At 44.0% G+C, this 25,863-nt stretch overlaps 1 protein-coding gene across 5 annotated transcripts in view; it reads left to right on the plus strand.

Annotated features, from left to right (window-relative positions):
* Nucleotides 1–94: 94 nt before the first annotated feature.
* The window catches only part of PPP1R21 (protein phosphatase 1 regulatory subunit 21), an 89,237-nt gene continuing 63,468 nt past the window's right edge, over nt 95–25,863 (plus strand). For all 5 annotated transcript variants that reach the window (XR_007774153.1, XM_050951829.1, XM_050951830.1 and 2 more), the window contains exons 1-3: nt 95–257; nt 24,748–24,816; nt 25,282–25,428. Coding sequence is in view for 4 of the 5 variants with exons in the window: in XM_050951829.1 (XP_050807786.1) it covers nt 195–257; nt 24,748–24,816; nt 25,282–25,428 (279 nt within the window). In the remaining variant the exon portion in view is untranslated. The remainder of the gene's footprint in view (nt 258–24,747; nt 24,817–25,281; nt 25,429–25,863) is intronic.

Raw genomic sequence — 25,863 nt, forward strand, 5'->3', positions numbered from 1 at the left:
AAGATGATGGCGCCGAAGAGTGAAGTCGACCCACTCCGTAGCCTAGTGTGAGATTGCGCGTTGACGTTAGCGCGTTCTCACGTCCGAAAGCGGAAGTGTGTCAGTAGGGACGGGGCGTGGATGCATTGAGCCGCGGCGGCCCCGGGCAGTGGGTTCTCCGGGGACAGCGGTACCTACCGAGGAGCGGTGGGGCGATGGCGGCGGCTGGCGCGGAGCTGCAGGGGAAGTACCAGAAACTGGCTCAGGAGTATTCGAAGGTACCGGGCGTCAGGCGCCATGATGCCGATACTCTTCCTTTATCGCGGTACTTTCCAGTTACCAGTACCGATCCCGATGCTGGATCTGTAGTGCGAGAAACTGCTACCTGTAGGAATTCGCTGTCTGTAGCAGTTATTCATATATACGGGATTGTAAAAAAAAACAAACCAAAAAACCCCAACCCTGCTATCTGGTGTAATTTGCTACCAGTAACCGCGAATTGTTACTGTGAGCAGTTACTGATAGCTAAGGTGGTGGTTTGCTGACTTGTCCTAATTTGCTAAAACTTGACATTAGAGTGGGATGGAAGCATAAAGTCTTTAGCTTCCAAATGACCCTGCCTGGTGTACATATCAATTACCTCTTAATACAGGATTGTAAAAAATAGTGAGGTCATTTAAACATCATTTATTTTTGCAGCTTCATTTACTGTGCTGATAATGACAGGTTTCAGAGTAACAGCTGTGTTAGTCTGTAGCCACAAAAAGAACAGGAGTACTTGTGGCACCTTAGAGACTAACATTTATTTCAGCATGAGCTTTCGTGAGCTACAGCTCACTTCTTCGGATGCATAGAATGGAACACACAGACAGGAGATATTTATACATACAGAGAACATGAAAAGGTGGAAGCATGCATACCAACAGGAAGAGTCTAATCAATTGAGATGAGCTATCATCAGCAGGAGAAAAAAAAGCTTTTGAAGTGATAATTAAGATGACCCACAGAAGGTGTGAGAAGAACTTAACATGGGGAAATAGATTCAATTAGTGTAATGACCCAACCATTCCCAGTCTCTGTTTAGGCCCGAGTTAATTGTATCTAATTTGCATATTAATTTGAGTTCAGCAAAACTTCAAAAACAGATTCCAAAGAGAGACTGCTGAACTCGAATTAATATGCAAATTAGATACAATTAACTCGGGCCTAAACAGACTGGGAATGGTTGGGTCATTACACTAATTGAATCTATTTCCCCGTGTTAAGTTCTTCTCACACCTTCTGTGGGTCATCTTAATTATCACTTCAAAAGCTTTTTTTTCTCCTGCTGATGATAGCTCATCTCAATTGATTAGACTCTTCCTGTTGGTATGCATGCTTCCACCTTTTCATGTTCTCTGTATGTATAAATATCTCTTGTCTCTGTGTTTCATTGTATGCATCCGAAGAAGTGAGCTGTAGCTCACGAAAGCTCATGCTGAAATAAATTTGTTAGTCTCTGAGGTGCCACAAGTACTCCTTTGTGCTGATAATGTAGCATTCTGACACTGATACTTGTGCCCAAGTGACCTGTGGGTTCTATTCATTTTAGTGGGATGTAGGACATTTGGAGGAGGATTTAAACTCTTAATTTCCTTAGAGTTTGTGTCAATATACTTCTATGCTGGTGTGATCTCTGACCATTACAGTTCATCAACTCAGCAGACAGGCACAGGCAGCAATGCACTTGTCCTGTTGCCTTGACTGAGAGAAGTTTCTGATCAAAGAGAGTGTAGATTCCAGGAAGCTCCTGGAGTAATAGCTTTTTGGAGATGAACGGACTTGTTCAAAAGGAGATAATAGAGTTTGTAGTATAAAGATAAGCCAGATGGGTTTGTCTCCATTCTGGTATATTTTACTCTCTGGGGACTGGGTAGAAAGGAGAGAGAAGTATTTTGGATTTCCTGTTTCCTTTAATGAAGGCCATCTATGCTCACCTGAAATTTTTCCTGGCAGAAGCAGTTCCTATCAATTTATTACAGAGTCAAAATATGGCTGCCACCAACAGAGGCATTAATAGTGGTGAAAGTGAGAAGAGGGCCAAGAAGTCCTTTCCCTCCTCCCTCCACTCCTATGTATGTGGAAGCCATGCTGTTGTTACTGCCTAAATATCCTGATGGCAGGCAGACAGGGACAGAAGGCACTGCCAGTTATACTGAGCACTCCAGAGGAGCCATGAACTGTGTGCAGTTGTGATGCTCTCTACCTCAGGTGGACAACCCTACACCCCCATTTTCATTGTTATAAAATGGTTATATGGTATCCAATGCAAAGTTTGTCATGTTGGATGTCTTCGGAAGGCTCATGATGCACTGAGCATGGTTGTTGTAGTGATAATTATAGAAATAATATAGGTTATAATTTGATGTATATAGTTATGAGGATGAAAATGTATCCTCATGCTTAAAGGAAGCCTATTGAAAAACTGTCCAAGAACAGGGAGGCAGTTCACACCTTGTCAGGGCATGGATGGGACAAGCCCAGCCCAACCTCACAGGAACAATGGACGCTGGCTTAGGCAGCAACAGAAGAATCTGTTATAACCTCCAGGGAGTCACCCCTTTCCATTGGGCAGTTTGGGACTGCAATGAGGTAATGCTCACCTGACTCTGAAGGGCAGGGGGGCAAAGCCAAGAGGAAAGAGAGGACAAGATAAGAGAGATTTTGCCATGCGCGCGCTCTCTCCCATTTAAATCTACAGACACCACCACCAAGGGACTGAAATGCTGATCAAAGAGGAGAGTCTGACTGAAAAGCATTTAAGTTTTTTAAGGACATTGAAAGTGTTAAGATCAGCTTAGAATGCATTTTGCTTGTATTTCTTTTGACCAAATCTGACTTGTTATACTTTGACTTATAATTACTTAAAACTACCTTTTTATAGTTAATAAATCTGTTTATTCTATGTGAAACAGTGCATTTTTGTTTGCAGTGTATCAGACTGTCCTTGGGAAAACAAGACTGGTACATATCAGTTTCTTTGTTAAATTGATGAACTTATGTAAGCTTGCAGTGTCCAGCGGGCATAATTAGGCACTGCAAGATGGAGGTTCCCAGGGTTGTGTCTGGGACCGAAGACATTGGCTACTGTCACTTGCTTGCAAGTAGCTGGGAGCAGCTTACATGCCAGCGGCTGTGCGCCAACAGCCTAGGAGTCGGGGTTTGCACAGCGCAGTAAGGCTGGCTCCCAGAATCAAGGATTGGAGAGGTCTGGCAGATCACTTTTCCAGATTACACTCCTGTGACATTATCCTCTGGTGTTTTCTGCTACACTTATTCTGTACTAGTGAGGGAAACCCTCATTCCCCAGTGCTCCTGGTGGCCCCAGCGCTCAAGGAATCACAAGTGACACTTTAGCTGTATGACAAATGCTTAGGCAACATCCTCACAGTACCTGTTAGATAACACTCGATACCAAACATTTTTGGAGTAGGGAGGACCAAGCCTACATTCCTATCTTTACAGGACTGTTTAAAAAGCATTTTACAAGTTGAATTTTAGGGCTATAGCATGAAAAACCCTTAATGGAAGTCTAAGCATTTAAAAACCTTTATTAATCCCTTTACACTGCATAGAGGGTCATACGGTCTACTAGTAAAGAAACATTAAATGCACACACAACATTGAGAGTAGTGCAAAGCATTATAAATAGTATTTTAAATACTTATGAATTCCTTTTGAAAGCAAGCTCATAGGCAGAATCTACCATTGTGCTTTTTACAGATGTCTACTTTTGTCAGTGTTACGTATATCAAACAACAAGGTACTACCACATCACTTTATTGCTCTCTGATTTAATTTTTGAGACGTTTTCTTGAGCCTTTTCCCTCACTGTTAAAACTTAACTTGTCTTGATTACGTTGTCACTTTTCAACAGCTCAATCACCCTTATTACTGCGAGGTGATTTACATTAAAAAAAATCAGTTTTTTTTAGCAGCAGGGTGGATTTGATTTAAATCATGTTTTAAATCACTAGTCAGGAAGACTCGATTTAATCATGGATTTGTACATGAAAGTACATTCTTGTTGGTTGTATTAACTTAATACATATTCTTCACTACTCAGATGTAGGTTTCATTTTTAGACAGTACATACTATACATTTTTAAAGTGAGTTATGTTAACTTTTTTCAGATTAGTTTTACAGCTATATCAGGAAATGAATGTTTGTTTGTTTCATTTACCAAATAGTTCACTTCCCAGTGACTTCATAAATATGTCCAATTCAACAGGTTAATCATTAATACTTGGAGGATTTTCTTGCCATGCTGTATTATAGGGGTCTCAAACATGCAGCAGCCTGTGGTGCTCTTGCGTGTGGTCCGCCAAGCTTCCCATGCCCCTCCCTTGCCCCCCTGCCTACAGAGATTGCCTCCTGTGGCGCTGTGAGCCTGTGCTGCTCTCTGAAGCAGCTGGCAGCATGCCCCTTTGGTTCGTGGGGGAGGGGGAAGGAGGCAGAGGACGGTTGCATTGCCTCCTTCCAGGCACTGCGCCCCGCAGCTCCTGTTGGCTGGGAACAGGGAACCGCAAATGGGTGCTTTGTGGGAGGTACCTGGAGGAGCGGCAAGAGCAGCAGACGCACAGAACCTTGAGCCCCTCCCTCTCCCCCCGGGGCTGCAGGAACATGGTTCCAGCCGCTTCCTGGAATGGAGTGGCTCGGCGCCGGGGCAGTTAGGGAGCCTTCCCTGTCCCCGGTGCACGCCGCTGCCACCTCGGAGCCGCTCTAGGTAAGCAGCACCAGGTTGGAGCTCGCACCCTACACCTCTGCCCTGAGCCCCCGCTGCATCCCACACCTCTGCTGCACCCCTCACCCTCTTGCACCGCACACACTGACTCCCTGCCCTGAGCCCCCTGCTGCACCCTGCACACCTCCTGCACCTCAACTCCCTGCCCTGAGGCCCTGCCACACCCTGCACCCTTTCTGCACCCCCCTGGGGCAGTGTTGGGGTGGGGACTTTGGGGAAGGGGTTGGAATGGGGTGGGAAGAGGCAGGGCCTAATGGAAGGGGTGGAGTGGGGGCGGGGCCAGAGGCAGCGAGGAGTGTGTGTCAGTGATGCGGCCCTCGGGTCAATGCACTAGTCCTCATGTGGCCCTCATGGTCGTTTGAGTTTGAGACCCCTGCTGTATTAGGAGGAGAACATTACCAAACAGACATTTAAATTGTTTTATTTAACTAAAACAACCATGTTCTGGATTTTTTTCTTCAACAGCAAACATAATATTTTAACAAAACAAGCATATGAATCTTTGAATTTAGTTAAACATTCAAATTTTTTAAAATCAGAGTTTGTTTTTGTTAAAATTGTTTTTAAAAGAGTGAAATGAAATATTTTTTTTTAAAAAATTAAATTGACTGTCAGCCAGGTCAACATGAGAAACATATTGGGTTTTGCAGCTAACTCAGTCGTCTTCATCTTCATTTTCCTGTTTGTTCATAATCTGGAAAAGAAAAACAAGCTTTCCTGCTTTTTCAGGTCCCAAATGATTTCTCAATTTGGAATGAATTAGTCCAAAGGAAGAAAATATTCTTTCTACACTGGCAGAAGAAGCTACTGCTATTAAAAGTGAGATTATCACTTCAACAGTCTCTGAATCTAAGTGCTTAAGTGAATTCCTCCAGTTCACTGGTGTGCCTTTCTTTAAAACAACTTTAGGAAACATGTATTTCTTGAATGATTGTTATTCCCAAACTGAGTCTCTTTTTATGGCCTGCTGCCATTATAGGTTTTCCCTTCCAGTGAGAGAATGGTGTGGTAGATCTGAAATCAATGAAAGCTACACTCAGGAAGACCTCAAGACTTCTGGAGTATGCTGCTCAAACAGTTTCACTTCTGTTTCTACTCTCTGTCCCTCCCTTCTCACGTTTATCTCCAGACTTCTTCTCCCTGTCCAGATCTATTCTGCCCCCAACAATCTTCTGTTTGTTGAACTTTTTGAATCTTTGCCCTTTTTAGAGAGAGGTAAGGGATTGACTCTGTGTACACAAATTTGCAGAGGGACAATAGGGTTGAGGTCTGTTATTTCTCACCTCTATTTATTTATTTTAAAACATTTTTGCTGTTAACAAGCATGTTATCTCTGGAGACAGAAATCCACAGTTTGAGAACTGCAAAACTAAGCATCTCTGATGGTATCTTCTAGACTGAGCACTGAGTCCCATTGGGTAGATAGAAAGATTAACCTAAATAATCTATACAGAAGCCTATGGAATCCCATAGAATTAGGTCCCTAATCCATGAACTATTTGGAACTCATTTTGAAAACTTTTCTTAAACATTACATGAACATACTGTCTCATACTATAGAATTACAATTTATAATTCCTGTTCCATGATGAGATATATTATAGCTCAAAGATATCTTAATTAAAATTATCTTTAGATAGGTTTTCTCCTCAAAAAGCATTTTATCAAAAAAAATCTGATTTAAATAAAATTTTTTTTTAAAAATCCTTGATTTTTATCCACTCTGTTTAGTAGTGAGGAAAAAGCCTATGTCTGCATAATGTAGACATAACATATACTGTTCAGTGGTTGATAATGTCAGATCCCTCTCCTGCTCAATATCCTGAGCTGAAGTATTTGTCTTCCCAGTGTACAAGTTGCTTCCAGCGTAGGTTGGTGAAGATTATGAGGCAAATGCATGTTGCCTTTATTTTATAACTTGAGTCCATGTACCTGGAAAATAGTTGCTCAGAGAGGTAGTAATGGGCTTTGCAGAGTGAATTTGTTCAGAAATACCCCTGGTATGGTCTGTCATTGAATTGGAAATCCATTGATTATAACTCGCATTGCCGAGTAATGGCTGGTGGTGATTATTCAGTGCCCTCCAGCTGTTCATTCTCTTTCGTTGTCACTAGAAAGCTAACATTGTGCAACTCCTAAATTAACAACATATTTCAGTAACCGCCATGCAACAAAATTTCATAGCGTCATATGCTCTAACAATATACATTCTTTGACAGATCAATGGGTTTCAGCAGATCTTGATCTTTCATATATGTGACATGGCATTGTTTGTATGAAATATATCATATTTATATGACAGGGTGAATGGGAGGGGGAGGGTACTGCTTAAGTCCGGAGTGCCACAATACAGTTGAGATGCTTTTGAGTAAGAGGTAACAATCTGTTGCAAGTTTCCACAGTGAAATCTGTATTTGCTTCTCCATTGTCAATGCAGCTGTCATTTTGGCAAGTTCAGCACACAGATCAAAGAATGTGGCCTTGTACATCCAAAATTTGTGTAGCCAATGCTCATCATCCCAAACCCGTGAATGCCACTAACAAATTTGAATTGGTTGTCGCTATGTCCCACAGCAGTCAGTTTTGCATAGAATCATGATGTCCCCCACTTCTATGCTTGCGGCTCTGCAAATACTACAGGATCGTGCACCTTGGCCTTGCAACACTCATGACAATAGTGCAGAGCCATGCAGCCTCCATGCTTCTATGTGAGATGGCAGACAGTCAGGAGGGCCAGGCAGGTTTTTGGGTTTAGAAAAAACAATGCAGTCATGGCATCATAGACTTTAAGGTCAGAGGGGACCATTATAATCATCTAATCTGACCTCCTGCGCAATGCAGGCCACAAAATCTCACCCACCCTCTCCTGTATTAAACCTGTGTCTGAGCCGGCATATTTACCACTAGTAGTCAAAGAGGAATTAATTGCCAAAATTAGGCTATCCCATTATACCACCCCCTCAACAAATTTATTGAGCATAGTCTTGTAGCCAGATATGTCTTTTGCCCCCACTACTCCCCTTAGAAGGCTGTTCAGAACTTCACTCCTCTGGCTAGAAACCTTTGTCTAATTTCAAGTCTAAACTTCCTGATAGCCAGTTTATATCCATTTGTTCTTGTGTCCATATTGGTACTGAGCTTAAATAATTCCTCTCCCTCTCTGGTATTTATTCCTCTCATATATTCAGAGAGAGCAATCATTATCTCCCCTCAGCCTTCTTTTGGTTAGGCTAAACAAGCCAAGCTCTTTGAGTCTCCTTTCATGTGACAGGTTTTCCATTCCTCGGATCATCCTAGTAGCCCTTCTCTGAACCTGTTCCAGTTTGAACTCATCCTTCTTAAACATGGGAGACCAGAACTGCACACACTATTCCAGATAAGGTCTCACCAGTGCCTTATATAACGGTTATGTATAAGTTTACGTATGGGTACATATAAAATCAGGGGATATATTTAACAATGCTGTGACATTCTATACCTTAGGGGAGCATCATGGAAGCCCCATATTCCTCATTTGTATATAATCGTGATCTTACCTTACAAGGCATGCTTTATATGTATCCGGGGAAAGGTTTCTGATCTGCTGAGTCATTTCTCTATACATATATGTATATCATTAATGCATATGAAGTTATGAGAATTGTTATATGGTTCCCCAATTTACAGCATGTTTTAATGACAATCAGCCAGATATTAGCTCCCTAGAGGCAACAGCAAGGAAAGTAACCAACACCTGGATAGGGTGTCAAGGAACCCATCAACAACCATTGTCCAGCAAGGGAGCTACAATTCAATGACTCACTTGTATGAGGCCATACCAGGGGAATTGCTCAGCCTTGTCTGGGGACTCAGCAATGTCCCCAGACATGCCCTGGACTGATGCTCCCCAAGCACATAGGACTGAGAGTATAAAACAGACATAGGCCCAGCATGTGGCCACTTTCTCCTTCACCCACCTACATTGCAAGCAACACTCTGAAGACTCCAACTGAGGGGACTGGCCCAGATTTCAAGGGTGAAATCTGTATATTAAGGACTGCAATATCCAGTGGGGTGAGGAAAAACTGCTTAGTCTAGTTGTTGCCTAGCCTAATAGAGTTGAGAGTTTAGACTGTGTGCTTCTATTTTATTTCTTTTGGTAACTAACTCTGACTTTGCCTATCACTTAATCTATCTTTTGTAGTCAATACATTTGTTTTGCTGTTTATCTTTACCAGTGAGTTTGTATGAAGTATCTGGTAAAACTGGCCAGGTTTGCAAAGGCTGGTGTATATCCACTTTCCATTGATGAAGTGGTAAAGCAGTTAATAAATGTGCACTGCTCCTCTTGATCACTGCAAGATGATATATTCCTGAGTACAGTGCTGGGAGCTGGGGGGATCTGGCTGGTGCCTGTCCCTGTGTGATTCATGAGTGGCTTTGGGAGCATTTATGCAATCTAGCTGGGTGGGGGTGTGCCCCATGTGGTTGTGCTGAGTGATAACAGCACCTGGAGGGGTTTGCCTCTGGTCATTAACAAGGCATTGTGAGAGACAGCCCACACTAGAGAGAGTTCACGGGGCACAGCAGTCCCATAGTCCCAGGCTGCATCCCGGTGATGCCATCACAAATGCTTATGGGAATGCTTTGATCTCATGATCAGTCAGCCCTGTGCAACCTGTTTGGGCCTCAGCATACAATTCCAAACCAAAGCTTCCCAAAGTACAGTGCGATGGACAGTGATGAGTTGCACAGTGGGATATCTATTCATGATGCACCACACTTTGAATTGATACAAGTGCTTCTGGTGAGTGTTGTCAGATGCTACCGGTGTGGTGCTCTGCTCTGTTTAATGTTGATATCACTTGGCTGCGTGCGTATGTTCCCTCTGTGTGCTGTCCCAGCTCTTCAAAGATAGCTGACACAGCAGACCTGAAGAGAACCCCCAGTGACCACAGAGTCTAGTAAGGTACGAAGGCACGTCGGCCAGGTTTATTGTCAAACAAAGCACAATAATAGTTCCCTCCTAGATTTTTACTCTACAGGACATACTACGAGTATGTGCCCTCTGGCAGTGGACTCAGCTCAGTCAGTGGCGGGACTTTCCACTGCCCCCTTGGCTGGACAAAGACACCGCCCCAGGGATGCATTCTTATACACAGATACAAACAAGCTACACATCACTCCTGACGTATGAGGTGCAGCCCCTCTGCGTAGCAAGGTACAACCCCTCTACGTAGTAAGGTGCCGCCTCTCACCTTGTACGTGTTGGTTTGAACAAAACAACTCTCTCCATCATATTACCCTTTTGCCCCTGTCATTGGGATGGGTTAGTCTGTTCCTTGTTATCTGTGTGGAGTGTACAAGTATGCGAATGTTCTGATATCTGGTGTCCAGTACCTTTTAGCTATGGCTCTTTCTGCAGCATCAGCCCTTTCCTTGCCAGCTTCTGTGAGCAGGGCCTGCCTCTGGCTCACAGCTTAACTTTGCTTTGTTAGCAAAGTCTTGACCATTACTTTAGTTCAGGCCTTAGGCCTCATACCAGGCCTCTGATACCAAGGTTTATTTCTCAGGACCTCTTACTCCAGTGAGTACCCTCATTGCCAAGACTAGGAGTCCCATAGGCATGTGCAAAAGTGACATAGTAACTGTAGCAAGTCTATGCTGGCATAACTTGAGTTAACATACCCTTGTAGTATAGATATGGCCTTAGGTATAGGGAAATTCCTGTTACCTGTCCCAAACATTTCAAAGTATGAGAGTAGACCAAGATTCGTTCAGGTGTTTAGGCTCCAGCTTTTGGGGAACTCACCATATTGCACTCTAAAAGTTCAGAAACAAAGTGCCACATAAGGAACAAAATATCATGTATTTTTAAAAAATTTTTGATGTCAGAGTGTATAACTCATGTTTTTAGAATTCTTGTGGTTGTCCAGCTATCTTGGGGTTGTAGATGTGTGTTCATTATGTTTTGAAGGCCAAAATTATAAATGGGTTCAACAAAGAATTAGATCAGTTCCTCAGGATAGGTGCATCAGCTATTAGCTGAGATAATCAGGGATACATCCCCATGCTCTGGGTGTCCCTAAACCTCTGACTGCCAGGTGCTGGGAGTGGACAATGGGATAGTTCACTCAGTGATTGCCTGTTCCCTCTGAAGCACCTGGCACTGGCTGCTGTCAGAAGACAGGATACTGAACTAGATGGACCATTGGTCTGATCCACTACGGCATTTCTAATGTACAGCAAAAATTACAGTAGATTTTTGTCTTTGAGAAAGATGTTACATGAGAGAGCACACTTCCTTTATTGAATATTTCAGAATCAAATTCTACACACAAGCAATGGCATGCAGAAAAACGCTGACAGCTGGATTAAAAGGCCAAGTAACAGTTATAAAAGGCAATCATCATTGGTGGATGTGATGTTGCACTCTATATGTTATGAAAGTATGCTGATGAGTGTGAATATAATGTAACTGAAATATGCTTCATGCAAAAGGTCTCTTGTAAGGTATCATTACAAATCTTATAATCTGAGTGTGGTCATCCTATTTGTATAAATTATCACTCTTGTATCTGAAACTAGAAATATAAAATATAACTGAGGGCTTATTGTAATTGATGCAAAGTGTGTGGGCCATTAATCATAGAATATCAGGGTTGGAAGGGACCTCAGGAGGTCATCTAGTCCAACTCCCTGCTCAAAGCAGGACCAATTCCCAACTAAATCATCCCAGCCAGGGCTTTGTCAAGCCTGACCTTAAAAACTCCTAAGGAAGGAGATTCCACCACCTCCCTAGGTAACCCATTCCAGTGCTTCACCACTCTGAGTGAAAAAGTTTTTCCTAATATCCAACCTAAACCTCCCCCACTGCAACTTGAGACCATTACTCCTTGTTCTGTTATCAGGTACCACTGAGAACAGTCTAGATCCATCCTTTTTGGAACCCCCTTTCAGGCAGTTGAAAGCAGCTATCAAATCCCACCTCATTCGTCTCTTCCGCAGACTAAACAATCCCAGTTCCCTCAGCCTCTCATAAGTCATGTGCTCCAGTCCCCAATCATTTTTGTTGCCCTCTGTTGGACTCTTTCCAATTTTTCCACATCTTTCTTGTAGTGTGGGGCCCAAAACTGGACACACTACTCCACGATGAGGCCTTACCAATGTTGAATAGAGGGGAATGATCACATCCCTGATCTGCTGGCAATGCCCCTACTTATACAGCCCAAAATGCCATTAGCCTTCGTAACAAGGGCACACTGACTCATATCCAGCTTCTCGTCCACTGTAACCCCAGGTTCTTTTCTGCAGAACTGCTGCCTAGCCATTTGGTCCCTAGTCTGTAACAGTGAATGGGATTCTTCCATCCTAAGTGCAGGACTCTGCACTTGTCCTTGTTGAATCTCATCAGGTTTCTTTTGGCCCAGTCCTCTAATTTGTCTAGGTCCCTCTGTATCTCATCCCTACCCTCCAGCGTATCTACCACTCCTCCCAGTTTAGAGTCATCTGCAAACTTGCTGAGTGTGCCGTCCTCCAGATCATTAATGAAGATATTGAAGAAAACCGGCCCCAGGACCAACCCTTGGGACACTCCGCTTGAAACCATCTGACAACTAGGCATGGAGCCATTGATCACTACCCACTGAGCCCGATGATCTAGCCAGCTTTCTATCCACCTTAGTCTATTCATCCAGCCCATACTTCTTTAACTTGCTGGCAAGAATACTGTGGGAGACCGTATCAAAAGCTTTGCTAAAGTCAAGGAATAACACATCCACTGCTTTCCCCTCATCTACAGAGCCAGTTATCTCCTCATAGAAAGCAATTAGGTTAGTCAGGCATGACTTGCCCTTGGTGAATCCATGCTGACTGTTCCTGATCATTTTCCTCTCCTCTAAGTGTTTCAGAATTGATGGTGCTTCGGAATCTTGATGGCTCCCATTAATCAGGACAATTGTCTGTGGATGGGTCTGTTTTACTTGTGAGTCTTCCTGTATACTTGTGTGCTGGCAAGTGGGTAATGAAATCTTTGGATATGGCTACACTTGCAGCTGTACAGCGCTGGGAGTTAAATCTGTCTTCGTACAGCTGAGTAGAGAAAGTGCTGCAGTCTGTCCACACTGACAGCTACCAGCGCACTGTTGTGGCCACATTTGCAGCATCAGCGGCATTGGGAGCGGTGCATGATGGGCAGCTATCCCAGCATTAAAATGGCTGCAACATGCTTTTTCAAAAAGGGTGAAGTGTGGCAGAGCGTGAGGGGGAGAGAGTGTAGATTTTTTTGGAGCTGACACTGTCAGCTCCCTGCCTTGCAAGTTCCGAGCTCCTCCCTCACTCCTCTCTCACTCACTGAAAGCAAACAGCAGCTGTTTGTTTCCTCACAGACCAGATAAGCAGCCACTGCCGAAATGGACCCCCTTCTCTCCTTCCCTCTCGCCGCACTGCTTCTCTCCTCAAGCTGCCTCCATCCCCTTCTCTTCAAGCAAACACTAGCTGTGGGTGTTCCAAAGGGAGCCCCCCTGCCTCAGCTCATTCACGGCAAACAGTAGCTGTTTGTTTTTTTGATAAGCAGCTTTGGGAGCCCGGAGTTCACAACAGAACAAAGAGTGGGACCTTTACCTAAAAGGATTATGGAAAGCTTCCGGAGGTCAGTTACAGCGTACTAAGATTATTCCCTGTTTACCCTGGCGCCCCAGCATCGCAGCAGCAGCGCTATACTCTTTATTCCTCTCGGGGAGGTGGAGTACAAGCAGCGCTGTAGCCACGGAGATACAGCGCTGTATGTTCCTTGCCAGTGTGGATGGGGAGTGAGTTACAGTGCTATAAAGCCACCAACAGTGCTGTAACTGGAATCCATCTTTAACCTGGTGTCTTTCCATTGAGAAGGAGGGAGTGGAAGCCCAGAGAGGGACAAAGGATTCCCACCTTATGCCAAATATATATAAAGGGGTTGGACAGAACAAAGATGGGAGTGGAGCCATCGTGAAGAATCCCCTAGCTACCACCTGAGCTGGAACAAGAGCTGTACCAGGGGAAAGAATTGTGCCCAGGCCTGGAAGCTGTCCAGTCTGAGGAAAAAGCTTACTGAAGCATTTCTAAGGGTGAGATTATCTGTATTCAGTTTGATTAGACATAGATTTGCGCATTTTATTTTATTTTGCTTGGTGACTGAATTTGTTGTGTCTGTTACTACTTGGAACCACTTAAATCCTACTTTCTGTATTTAATAAAATCACTTTTTACTTAATACATACTCTGGGTCAATTAATAATACCTGGGGGAGCAAACAGCCATGCCTCTCTCTATCAGTGTTATAGGGGACGAACAATTTGAGTTTACCCTGCATAAGGTTTATACAGGGTGGAATAGATTTATTTGGATTTAGACCCCATTGGGAGTTGGGCATCTGAGTGTTAAAGACAAGCACACTTCTGTTAGCTGCTTTCAGGTAAACCTGCAGTTTTGGGGCAAGTATTTCAGACTCTGGGTTTTTATTGGAGCAGATGGGAGTGTCTGGCTCAGCAAGACAGGGTGCTGGAGTCCTGAGCTGGCAGGGAAAACAGGAGCAGAGGTAGTCTTAGGACATGAGTTGGCAGCTCCCAAGGGGGTTTCTGTGATCCAACCATCACTGTGGATTAAATGAAAACAAAGTTTTGAGACCAGGCCAGAAATTCAGTCAGACTGGAAGGATTTGGCTGCACTTGCAGCTGTACAGCGCTGGGAGTTAAAGCTGTCTTCGAACAGTTGTGTAGGGAAAGTGCTGCAGTGTGGCCACATTTGCAGCATTTGCAGCGGTGTTGGGAGTGGTGCATTATGGGCAGCTATCCCAGTGTTCAAGTGGCTGCAATATGCTTTTCAGAAGAGGGGGCTGGAGTGGAGTATGACGCCGCGTGAGGGAGACAGAGTGGATTTTTGGCGTTGACACTGTCAGCTCCCTGCCTTGCAAGTTCCAACCCCTTCCCCCACCCCTCTCTCTTTCACTAAATGCAAATAGCCGCCTTTTGTTTTTTTCCTCACAAACCAGATAAGCAGCTGCTCCGAAACGGACCGCCCTCCCTCCCGCCTGCTGTGCTGCTTCTCTGCTCAAGCAAACGCTAGCTGTGGACATTCCAAAGGGATCCCCCTGCCTGCTTCTACTCATTCATTGCAAACAGTAGCTGTGCTTGTTTTTTAGATAAGCAGCTCCGGGAGCGCCGAGTTCACAACAAAACAAAGAGAGGCATTACAACAAAACAAAGAGTTATCTTTACTTAAAAGCATTATAGGAAGGTTCCGGAGGTCAGTTACAGTGTAGTAAGATTAATCACTGTTTACACTGGTACCCCAGCGCTGCAGCAGCAGCACTGTTCTCTTTATTTCTCTAGTTGAGGTGGAGTACAAGCAGCGCTGTAGCCAGGGAGATACAGCGCTGTATGTGCCTTGCCAGTGTGGACGGGGAGTAAGTTACAGCACTGTGAAGCCACCACCAGCGCTGTAACTCTCAAGTGTAGCCAAGCCCGAAGTCAGATGATCCAACAGAATAAATATCTCTTAAAAATAAGAAGAAAAAGTTAGATTTAAAAATTCAAAATTAGACATCACAGTAAAAAACATAGCAAGTACAATAATAGAAACACAGATATCATTGCTAAAACTACTAGCAAGTAAAAGCAGCAAAGAATCCTGTGGCACCTTATAGACCAACAGACGTTTTGAAGCAATAGCTTTCGTGGATGAATACCCACTTCATCAGATGCATGTGAAGTACTTACTTATACATATTTTCAATAAGTATTTGTTAAAATGTAAAGTTAATAGCCCAATGACATGCATCTGCACAATAACAAAGCTAAATGATGAAGTGCTAAGAGTAATTCAGCGAATCCTAGCAGCAGATAAGACAAATTTGTGAACTGCTGTGAGACTTTATGCAATCAGATACACTGATCAGGGATTCTTTGTTTCAGAGGGTATATATAAAATGTTTCACTGATTTAAGTCTCCTGCAGCACTTCATTAGGCTACATTAGACAGGGAGCAGCTGCAGTGACTAGCCGTTGCCTGTGCCTTCAAGAAATTGCCATTGGGATGCCTGTGCTTGTAAGAACCCAGCCCTGGGAAGCCCATGCTAACAGGTCCTCTCTGTGGGAGGGGAAATAAAGTCGTCCCCCCCCATTTATTGCAGACACTGGTGTCTCAGTCCACCAGGGTAACTGTTACCGCCTGTGCTGGTTTTTTGCCCTCCGGCAGCGCCTCACCTCTGGGCTTAACCCTGGCTCCTTCTCTCCCCCTCCATCCCTGATTTTGCCTTTCAGCCCCTATCCTAACCCTGCCTGCAGCTGCTTGACCCCCCCTGACCAGTCAATTTCCACCTCCTGCTCAGACCCTGGCTACCCGTCTCCTCCAATTTGCCCCCTTTGCCCCTTTTAAAAAGCAGTCTGCAGATTCCTATGCCAAGTAAGAGTAGGGTGAAGGCCAATGGCTTCAGCAGATGTTACTGAGCATACTCAGTGCACCCTTGTCATAAACAGATAGCTAAGGGTTAATGTCTCTTTCACCTGAAGCACCTGACCAGAGGACCAATCAGGAAACCGGATTTTTTCAACTCTGGGTGGAGGGAATTGAGTGTCTGAGTCTTTTGTCTGCCTGCCTGCTTTCTCTGAGCTTTGGAGAAGCAGTTTCTACTTTCTAGTCTTCTGTTTCTAAGTGTAAGGACAAAGAGATCAGATAGTAAGTTATATGGTTTCTTTTCTTTGGCATTTGCATGAATATAAGTGCTGGAGTGCTTTGATTTGTATTCTTTTTAAATAAGGCTGTTTATTCAATATTCTTTTAATCAATTGACCCTGTGTTGTATCATCTTAATACAGAGAGCCCATTTGTATGTATTTTTCTTTCTTTTTATATAAAGCTTTCTTTTAAGACCTGTTGAAGTTTTTCTTTACTTCAGGGAAATTGAGTCTGTACTCACCAGGGAATTGGTGGGAGGAAGAAATCAAGGGGAGATCTGTGTGTTGGATTGCTAGCCTAATTTTGCATTCCCTCTGGGGGAATAGGAAAGTACTTTTTGTTTCCAGGACTGGAAACAGAGAGGAGGAGTCCCTCTGTGTAGTTTCACAGAGCTTGTGTCTGTGTATCTCTCCAGGAGCACCTGGAGGGGGGAAGGGAAAAAGGATTATTTCCCTTTGTTGTGAGACTCAAGGGATTTGGGTCTTGGGGTCCCAGGGAAGGTTTTTCAGGGGGACCAGAGTGCCCCAAAACACTCTAATTTTTTGGGTGGTGGCAGCAGGTACCAGGTCCAAGCTGGTAACTAAGCTTGGAGGTTTTTCATGCTAACCCCCATATTTTGGACGCTAAGGTCCAAATCTGGGACTAAGGTTATGATAACCCTAAGTAGCAAATTCCTAAAGAGAGCCATTTCTCACACTACACCATTGCTGTTGTAAAGTGCTGATCTGAAAGTGCTATGCGAGAGCTCCATATTAGATTGTCACCTTTTCTAGTATTGATACTGCGGCTTGTGCTCCATCACTGGCCCACTTATCTTCCTGGCCCTTCCTGATGCCTTGGTGCATGAAGGAAAGTAACACTGCAGTCATGGATTGAAAAATTTATTGCTGTGATATGGATGTTTCTTGTTTAGCATCTATGAGTTTGCCTTCCTTGAAAGAGAGGAAAAGCTTTAGAGGGCTGGGAAGACACTGTCCCTGTTTTCTCAATTCCTACAATTTCTCAAAGGACTGACCTGCTTTCAGGAGAGAGAAGCTAGGGAGACTTGCCTGCAGCAGAGGGGAATGGTAGAGCAAAGCTGCTGGTTATCAATGGCAATGAAACTGGTTGTAGCACTTCTTGCTTCTCCGTTCCCCACCCATTCACCTGTCATAAGTATTTATTTGATGGGGGTGTGCTTGTCTTCAATTCCTACCCTCATACTTACCCCGGTTGGATGGACTAAGGGTTTGCTTCCTTTCTGCTCAGGCTGGCAGTGGTGGGCGTTCACCACTAGCGTTTGTTCTGCCCCACCTTTTTGAAGTACTTTGGAGGTAACTTTACTTGATCCCACACCTACTCCAAGGTGGATATAGGGTACCCTTAGTGTTTTCATCTGTCTTACAGCTGCCCAAGTGGCTACTCCCTGTTACCTCTTTTCACCTTCTCACTGCCACTGCTAACCTGAAAGAATGCTAGGGAGCTCTTTTAGACATCCTACGGGGGAATGGTACTCATTTTCTAAGTGCATGCAGATCCTCCAGTTAGATGAAAAATCCCATATTGGATTAACAACACTGAGCCTCCATTCTGTTTAAGAAAGGACAATCTGGGGAAAGTGAATGCTGCAGTTCACATGCAGGTTCTGGGAACGTCTATATAGGAAGAGACAGTGCTCAGATATTGTACTTCTTAGCAATAAAAGCTTTTGGCAACATATTCTGACCAGGTTTGATGGTTTGTCCTTAGATTCTGTTGCTACTGTCCTCCTGAAAGTACACAGCTTTGGTAGCTGCTGTAAGCAACCATGAGCTGCAAAGAGTCTAAAACAGTCACAGACAATGTTCCCTCTAATTTAGACTCATAGACTCATAGGTCAGAAGGGACCAATATGATCATCTAGTCTGACCTCCTGCACAAGGCAGGCCACAGAACCCTACCCATCCACTTTTATAACAACCCCTAACCCAGGACTGAGTTATTGAAATCCTCCAAATTTGGTTTGAAGACCTCAAGCTGCAGAGAATCCACCAGCAAGCGACCCATGCCCATGCTGCAGGGGAAGGCGAAAAACCTCCAGGGCCCCTGCCAATCCGCCCTGGAGGAAAATTCCTTCCCGACCCCAAATATGGCAATCAGCTAAACCCTGAGCATGTGGGCAAGACTCGCCAGCCAGCACCCAATTTTTTACATCCACGTGTGGAATTAATTTTATGTGCACAATATTGAGGTGATCTGTGGCAGGGTGGGGATTAGGGGGGCAGAGTTGGGTGCAGGAGGTGAGGGCTCTGACTAGGAGTGAAGGTTCTGGAGTGGGGCTGGGGATGAGGAATTTGGGATGCAGGAGGGGGCAGAGGATTGTAGTGTAGGCGCTGGGGTGGGGCCAGGGATGAGGGGTTTGAGGTTTAGGCTGTTCTGGGGCTGTGATGGGGGGAGAGGACTTCCTCCATCTCTCTCACTGCAGCAGCTTGGAGCCAGGGGAGGGGTGCCTCTCCCTGGCAGCTCCAGCGAGCCTGGGCTGGGGGACCTAAATAGCCTGCTGCGTGGCCACACACCTTATATGGAACTTATTTTATTATGAAGTTCTGTTCCAGAAGTGCTGCAAGCTGAAGTTAGCATCAGAATTGTACCCCTTGCAGAGGAATTTTAGTCTTATCACCTTCTACTGCTGTCCTATTGTATCTTAGAAATTAAAAATTGCTCAGGGAGATATTATAGGGAATTTTGCTACTTTGAGCCTCAATTTTTTAGGTTCTAGTTTGTTTTGTGAAAGAACCTGATGAGCTGAATGTCAAAAAAGGAGGGGAACAAAACATTCCAGCTACACTGAAATGGTTATGACTAGAGTAGAGTGAAAGTTTTTTTTGGTTTTGAATTAATAGTTTATTTGCAAAAAACGTGCAGTATTGGGTCAACAGAAGCTATTGAGCAAATTTGTGTCAAATTTCCAAATAGTTGTGGCCCGCTTTTTTTTTTTTTTTTTTTTTTTTTTTTTTTTGAGACTTAAATGCCATTCACAAAATGACGGTAGCAGAAGGAGGTGCCCTCCTTTATAACTTTTTTCTAACCTTACCAGGCCCAGTGACTATTCATTGCCATTCATAGTGGCAATTCATAGAAAGTTACTGCTTGCAGCATTCTGTACAGGCCAGTGTTCCTGAAGATGTGTACATCATGCATCTTCCCGGACCCCCCTGCGTTTCACTGATATCAATGCAGGGTCATCCAGGAAGATGCATGATGCACACAACTTCAGGAACATTGGCGTGTACAGAATGCTGCCAGCAGTAACTTTCTTTCCAGACCAGAAGATTCTAATGCATGGGGTGGGAGTAGAAAGGTCCATAGCGATCCTGGGAGACCCAGTGTACCCCTTACTCCCATGGTTCATGAAGCCGTATATGGGAAACCTGGACAGAAGCAAGGAGCGATTCAACAATAGGCTGAACAGGTGCAGGATGACCATAGACTGTGCCATTGGCAGATTAAAAACATGGCCTTTATGGCAGGTTAGAGGAATGAGGAAATAAGGAAAATATTCCCATGCTCATAGTCGCCTGCTGTGCACACCATAATATTTGTGAGGCTAAGGGTGATAAGTTTCCCCAGGAATGGAGCGTGGAGGCTGATTTTGAGCACACAGATACCAGGGCTATTAGAGGCACAATGGGGAGCTATTTGAATCAGGGAGGCTTTGAGGCACCATTTTGACAATGAGCACTAGCAGTGTGTCATTCTGTACAGCACTCCGCCATGCTTTGTAAACTTGCTGCCTTGCATGAAAATTTTGATGATTCCTGACCGTGATTTGTAGTCAGCAAATAATCATATTCCCACTGTGTATTAATTCCCCCAGCAACCACTGTGTGTAGGAGATAAAGGTTGGGGTTATCTTTCAGAGAGTGTTTTTATTAAATACCAATTAACAACACACACAAAAGGCTTGATGGGAAGGGAGATAATGAAGGGCAGTGTAGGCTCTAATAGCTGTGTGCATCATTTTGGAAACTGGCCAAAGACGTGTAGTGAACAGGGTACTGAGATGGACTGAGAGATGCAAGGGTGCATCTTCTGCATATGTGTGGCTTCAGACTGGTTACCTGTGCTTCTCACCTGTATGGTGCTTTGGTCCCTGTGCAAGTGATTGCAGATCGGCACAGGAAACTTTCCTACAATGAGGGAAGGAACAAAGCACCTTTCGCCAACACACCTTCAGCATAGGATTAGCGAGTACCTCCAGAAAAGTTTCCTAGAGATCTCTCTGGAGGATTCCTGTGAAATCTCGGTGTGCATTACCACAGTGTTCCACAGGGCCCCTGCTGTGTAGCTGCATAGGAGAATGTGAAGCATTCCCAAACACAGCTAGTTTTGTACATGTCTATTCCTTCTGCTAGAATATACAAAAAGGACAGCTCTACCTCATATAACCAAGCAGCATGAACTGAAAAAGAATATTTACTGGAGCTCTCCTCTCCTGCATTATTCACTCCAGAGATGGACTGCTGGAATTGGCTAGAACCCTCCAGAGTGGAAAAGATGTCTTGACTCGCCATGCCACCAGACGACGCTGCCGTGTGCTCCACGTCGTCCTCCGACTTGATCTCCTCATCCACGACTTTGTCCTCTGTGTTGAGACCACTGTCTTCAGCCCCACCAAAGTATCTACAGGGCTCTTGGCAGTGAAGGTGGGTTCACCGCAGAGGATGGCATTCAGTTACTTATAGAAGTGGCAGGTCTTTGATGCAGCACCAGAACGACGGTCTGACTCGCTTGCCTTCTGCTCCTTTATCTCAACTCCTTTAACTCAGTTCCTCTATCTTTGCATGACACTGGTGTGTGTCCTGTTTGTAGCCCTTACCCAACATGCCATGAGAAATCTGACCATAGATACTGAAGTTCCTATGCCTGGAGATGAGCTGAAACTGCACAACCTCCTCTCTCCACAGTGCCAGTAGATCCAACAACTCAGGTGTGTTCCAAGCAGGAGAGCATTTGCTGTGTGGAGCTCCTGTGATCAGCTGGGAACAGGGCCGGCTCTAGCAATTTCGCCGCCCCAAGCATGGCGGCACGCTGCGGGGGGCGCTCTGTCGCTCGCCGGTCCCGGGCTCCGGTGGACCTCCCGCAGGCATTTCTGCGGACGGTCAGCTGGTCCCGCAGCTCCAGTGGAGCTGCCGCGGGTGTGTCTGCGGCAACTCCACCGGAGCCGTGGGACCAGCTGACCGTCCGCAGAAACGCCTGCGGGAGGTCCACCGGAGCTGCCTGCTGCCCTCCCAGCAACTGGCAGAGCGCCCCCTGCGGCATGCCACCCCAAGCACGCGCTTGGCGCACTGTGGCCTGGAGCCGGCCCTGGCTGGGAAGATGAGAGCTGTCCACACTAAGCAAACAGGAAGTGGATTTTCAAAAATTCCCAGGCCTTTTAAGGAGGAGGGGTGGATGCCTATGTACCTGGATGCAGAGTAGTGGAGTTCAAACCACTGACCAGAAACGGCAGGATGAGCATTGTGGGACACCTCTTAGAGGCCATTTACAGTGACCTAACCAAGCACAGTGTCTGCACTGACACTTTGTCAATACAACTTTGCCACAAAAAGCTCTACACCTCTTGTCAAAGTGGTTTTATTTAGTGGGCAAAGCAGGAGAGTTTTTTGTTGATGGAAGGAGCTTTGTAGTTTGTACACCTCAAAGCAGCACCGATTTAGCCCGTAATGAAGACAAGCTCCAGAATATCCAATAGACCAGTGGCTAAGGTATTGCCTGAAATTGTCAGAGACTCAAGTTCAAATCCATTCTCCACATCAGACAGAGGAGGGAATTGAATGCACAGTTCCCACATCCCAAGTGAGTGCCCTAATCACTGGGCGAAAGGTTATAAAGAGACTACCATCTACAGCTGTTTTGTGACTCTAGTGACGAATTAAAAATGCTGGAGAGAACATTTTGGGTAGAACATTTTAATTCAAGGAGAAATGGATTTTTTCAATTTGCTAAATTTATTTTTGTAGCTTTCAGAATTGGTTCAACTCAAACCGAATATTTGCCGAGCACTGTGAGGGGGATATAGGCTTTGGCTTTCTGGATTAATTCTGCTCAAATGACTTTATGCTTGGGAAACCAATGGTCTGTTGCTTATCCTGATTTGAAACTTTAGGAAGAGAAATACAAGCTCTTGTCACTTGGGTATTTTCTAAACAAAGCACAAACTCATTAGCGTAAAGCTAATAGATGAAATGAGCTTGATTTCTGGTGTCTATGAAATATGATTCTCCCTTCTTAGTTTGGTGCCTGTCTATTTTGACACTTCTGTATATTACTCCTGTGGCAATTTTGCGCTAACTTCCGTCTACAGCTACCTAGGCTTCTCTAACTTCAGAATGTGTAAAGCCAGAACACTCCAATAGATCATCTAATCTGGTCTCCAGTATATCACAGCTCCTTAAATTTCACCAGGTTACCCCTGTATTGAGCCCTATAACTTATATTTGACTAAAGCACAGCTTCTGTCAGCTGGCAACAGACCCTAGTGGATCATATGCCAATTAAGGATAGTAGACATGCTCCCTGTGCCAGTAGCTGTGAGGAGGGAGGCGTAGGAACCTGTTGTATTGGCCCTACACCTGCTGGGACTCCCTGTGCTTGGGAAGTTCCCAGTAGGCAACTTGCAGGTGGCTTCCCCTCCCTTTTGGCCCCCTACGCAATTCAAAGGTAGCATAATAGGCCCACAGTATTAATTGTTGTCTCTTGATCTTTTGAAATGTTCGGCTGTCAAACAAAAGTTTAGACATCAGTATTGCTTTACGTGAATTCACTCGCTTTGTGCTTTGGCCAGTGGCATTCCCCAGTGCAGTGCAAACCATTTTAATTCATGTCTGCAGCTGCTGGACTCAGTCATGTCAAAGTAATACAAACTATTGGTGAAGAAACCTGAATCAGAGCCATTATCAAGGAATGGGAAGATGGAATGATCAATGCCTTTATTATTAATGCTTGAGAGGTGATACTCTGAAAAGTGAATAAAAGAATGTCATTGTGGAGCTCCATCTTTGTCTCAATGGCTCAAACTAGCCAAAATCATAGCCTGAGATGTTAATTCAAGCTGTGTTTTCTCTGGCTTGTGACTGGTAATGAAGCATAAGTTTTGTAATCAGAATGTAGTTAACAATTCTGTGGAAACATGAGGTGGCATAGAATCGTGCTGACTCTGTTAGCTGTGTTGGTTCTGTAGTGTGAACAAAAATAAGAAGTATCAGAGGGGTAGCCGTGTTAGTCTGGATCTGTAAAAAGCAATGAAGAGTCCTGTGGCACCTTATAGACTAACAGACATATTGGCGCATAAGCTTTTGTGGGTGAATACTCACTTTGTCAATAATAAAAGGCGCAAATCTATGTCTAATCAAACTGAGTACAGATAATCTCATCCTTAGAGATGCTTCAGTAAGTTTTTACCTCAGACTGTACACCTTCCAGGCCTGGGCACAATTCTTTCCCCAGGTATAGCTCTTGTTCCCGCTCAGGTGGTAGCTAGGGGATTCTTCATGATGGCTTCTCTCCCATCTTTGTTCCGTTCCACCCCTTTATATATCTTTTGCATAAGGCGGGAATCTTTTGTCCTTCTCTGGGTTTCCACCCCCTTCTTCTCAATGAAAAGACACCAGGTTATAGATGGATTTCAGTTCAGCTGACATGATCACATGTCACTGTAAGACTTCATTACCCACTTGCCAGCACACAGATATACAGGAAGACTCGCAAGTAAAACAGAGCCATCCACAGACAATTGTCCTGGTTAATGGGAGGCATCAAGATTCCGAACCACCGTTAATGGCCCACACTTTGCATAAATTACAATAGGCCCTCAGAGTTATATTTCGTATTTCTAGTTTCAGGTACAAGAGTGATAATTTATACAAATAGGAAGACCACACTCAGTAGATTATAAGCTTTGCAATGATCCCTTACAAGAGACCTTTTGCATGAAGCATATTCCAGTTGCCTTATATTCATACTCATCAGCATACTTTCATAAAATCATAGAGTGCAACATCACAGTATATTTCTTGTTTAAGACAGTTTGGTTGAGAGTGAAGTTCATAGAAGGTAAGATGACTTGTTTTCCAAAATCTAAAACAATGGAATTGGGTTATGCTGGTCTTATACTTTTTTCAATATTACTACAACAGAACTAATACGGCCTGCTTAAAAATGCACATATTTCCTGTTTTCCTAAACAAAGATATGTACTCTTGCAGGTTGTTAATGAACACTTTGTATGTTTGTTGATTCCTGGCTGGATTAATAATTTGCACTTTGTTTTCAGCTTCGAGCTCAGAATCAGGTGCTGAAAAAAGGTGTCGTGGATGAGCAAGCAAATTCTGCTTCTCTGAAGGTACAAGTTAAAAAGTCTCCTATTTAATTGCACTCTTGTCAAACTGTATGATCAGATGGTGAAGTTTTGCAGATCTGCTTTGTGGTTAAGTGGATGTAGCTAATTGTAACAAAGGATTGATTCAGTAAGAATTTCCCATCTGCAACTGTTCTGTTCCTTATGCGGTGTGGTGGGCATTTACAATACAGTCACCAGGAAGTGTTCATCTGACTGTGTAAAAGGAAGAAGTACGGACTCGCAGCATGCTTTGTGTAGACTTAAGGAATCTAAACTCTTTTTTGCTAAAAACAATCCATATGTGCATTTAGGTTGTCTACAAATGAACAAAGCCATTTGTGTTGAATTTTTTTAGATTTTGTATAATTACTATTATTCCTTTGTGATTTTTTTTTTAATATTAATCACTTTTTTATAACGCTTGTGCTGAAATTGTATTGGATTGATGAAACTTTTATGCTAATTCAGGAACAACTGAAGATGAAGGACCAATCATTGAGAAAACTGCAACAAGAAATGGACAGTTTGACATTTCGAAATCAACAGCTTGCAAAGAGGGTGGAATTGCTTCAGGATGAACTCACTTTAAGTGAAGCCAAAGGCAAGAAGAACAAGGTAGGCTTCAAATTGAAACAATTTACTTAAAGAAAAATGTCCTGGCTTTCCTTCACTGGTCTTGTTTTTATCAGCATCTTAGTAAGAGACATAAAACAATGTCCTTCACTTCTTCTTTTCTGCCTTTCTATCCCCATGTATATTTTTGTGCCATGTACTGTATGGAAACTTTCTAGCAGTGACAAATTGGTAGAGCATTGCTTCGCCACTTGATAGTATCTAATAATAAAGAAATTTTAATTTAAAATAAATGAACATACGTTGTAAAACAAGCAATAGAGAATGCCCCGAATTTAGTGTGTATACAATACAAACCTAATGTTTAACTATATAAACTTAGACGTTTGTCTATCGACTTGTACCACACACTTTTGTGGACCCTTCTAACCCTGTGATTCTATGCAAATCTGTAAACTCTGTGGACTGGGGTAGGCA

Source organism: Gopherus flavomarginatus, chromosome 4 (assembly GCF_025201925.1).
Source record: "Gopherus flavomarginatus isolate rGopFla2 chromosome 4, rGopFla2.mat.asm, whole genome shotgun sequence".
NCBI lineage: Eukaryota > Metazoa > Chordata > Testudines > Testudinidae > Gopherus > Gopherus flavomarginatus.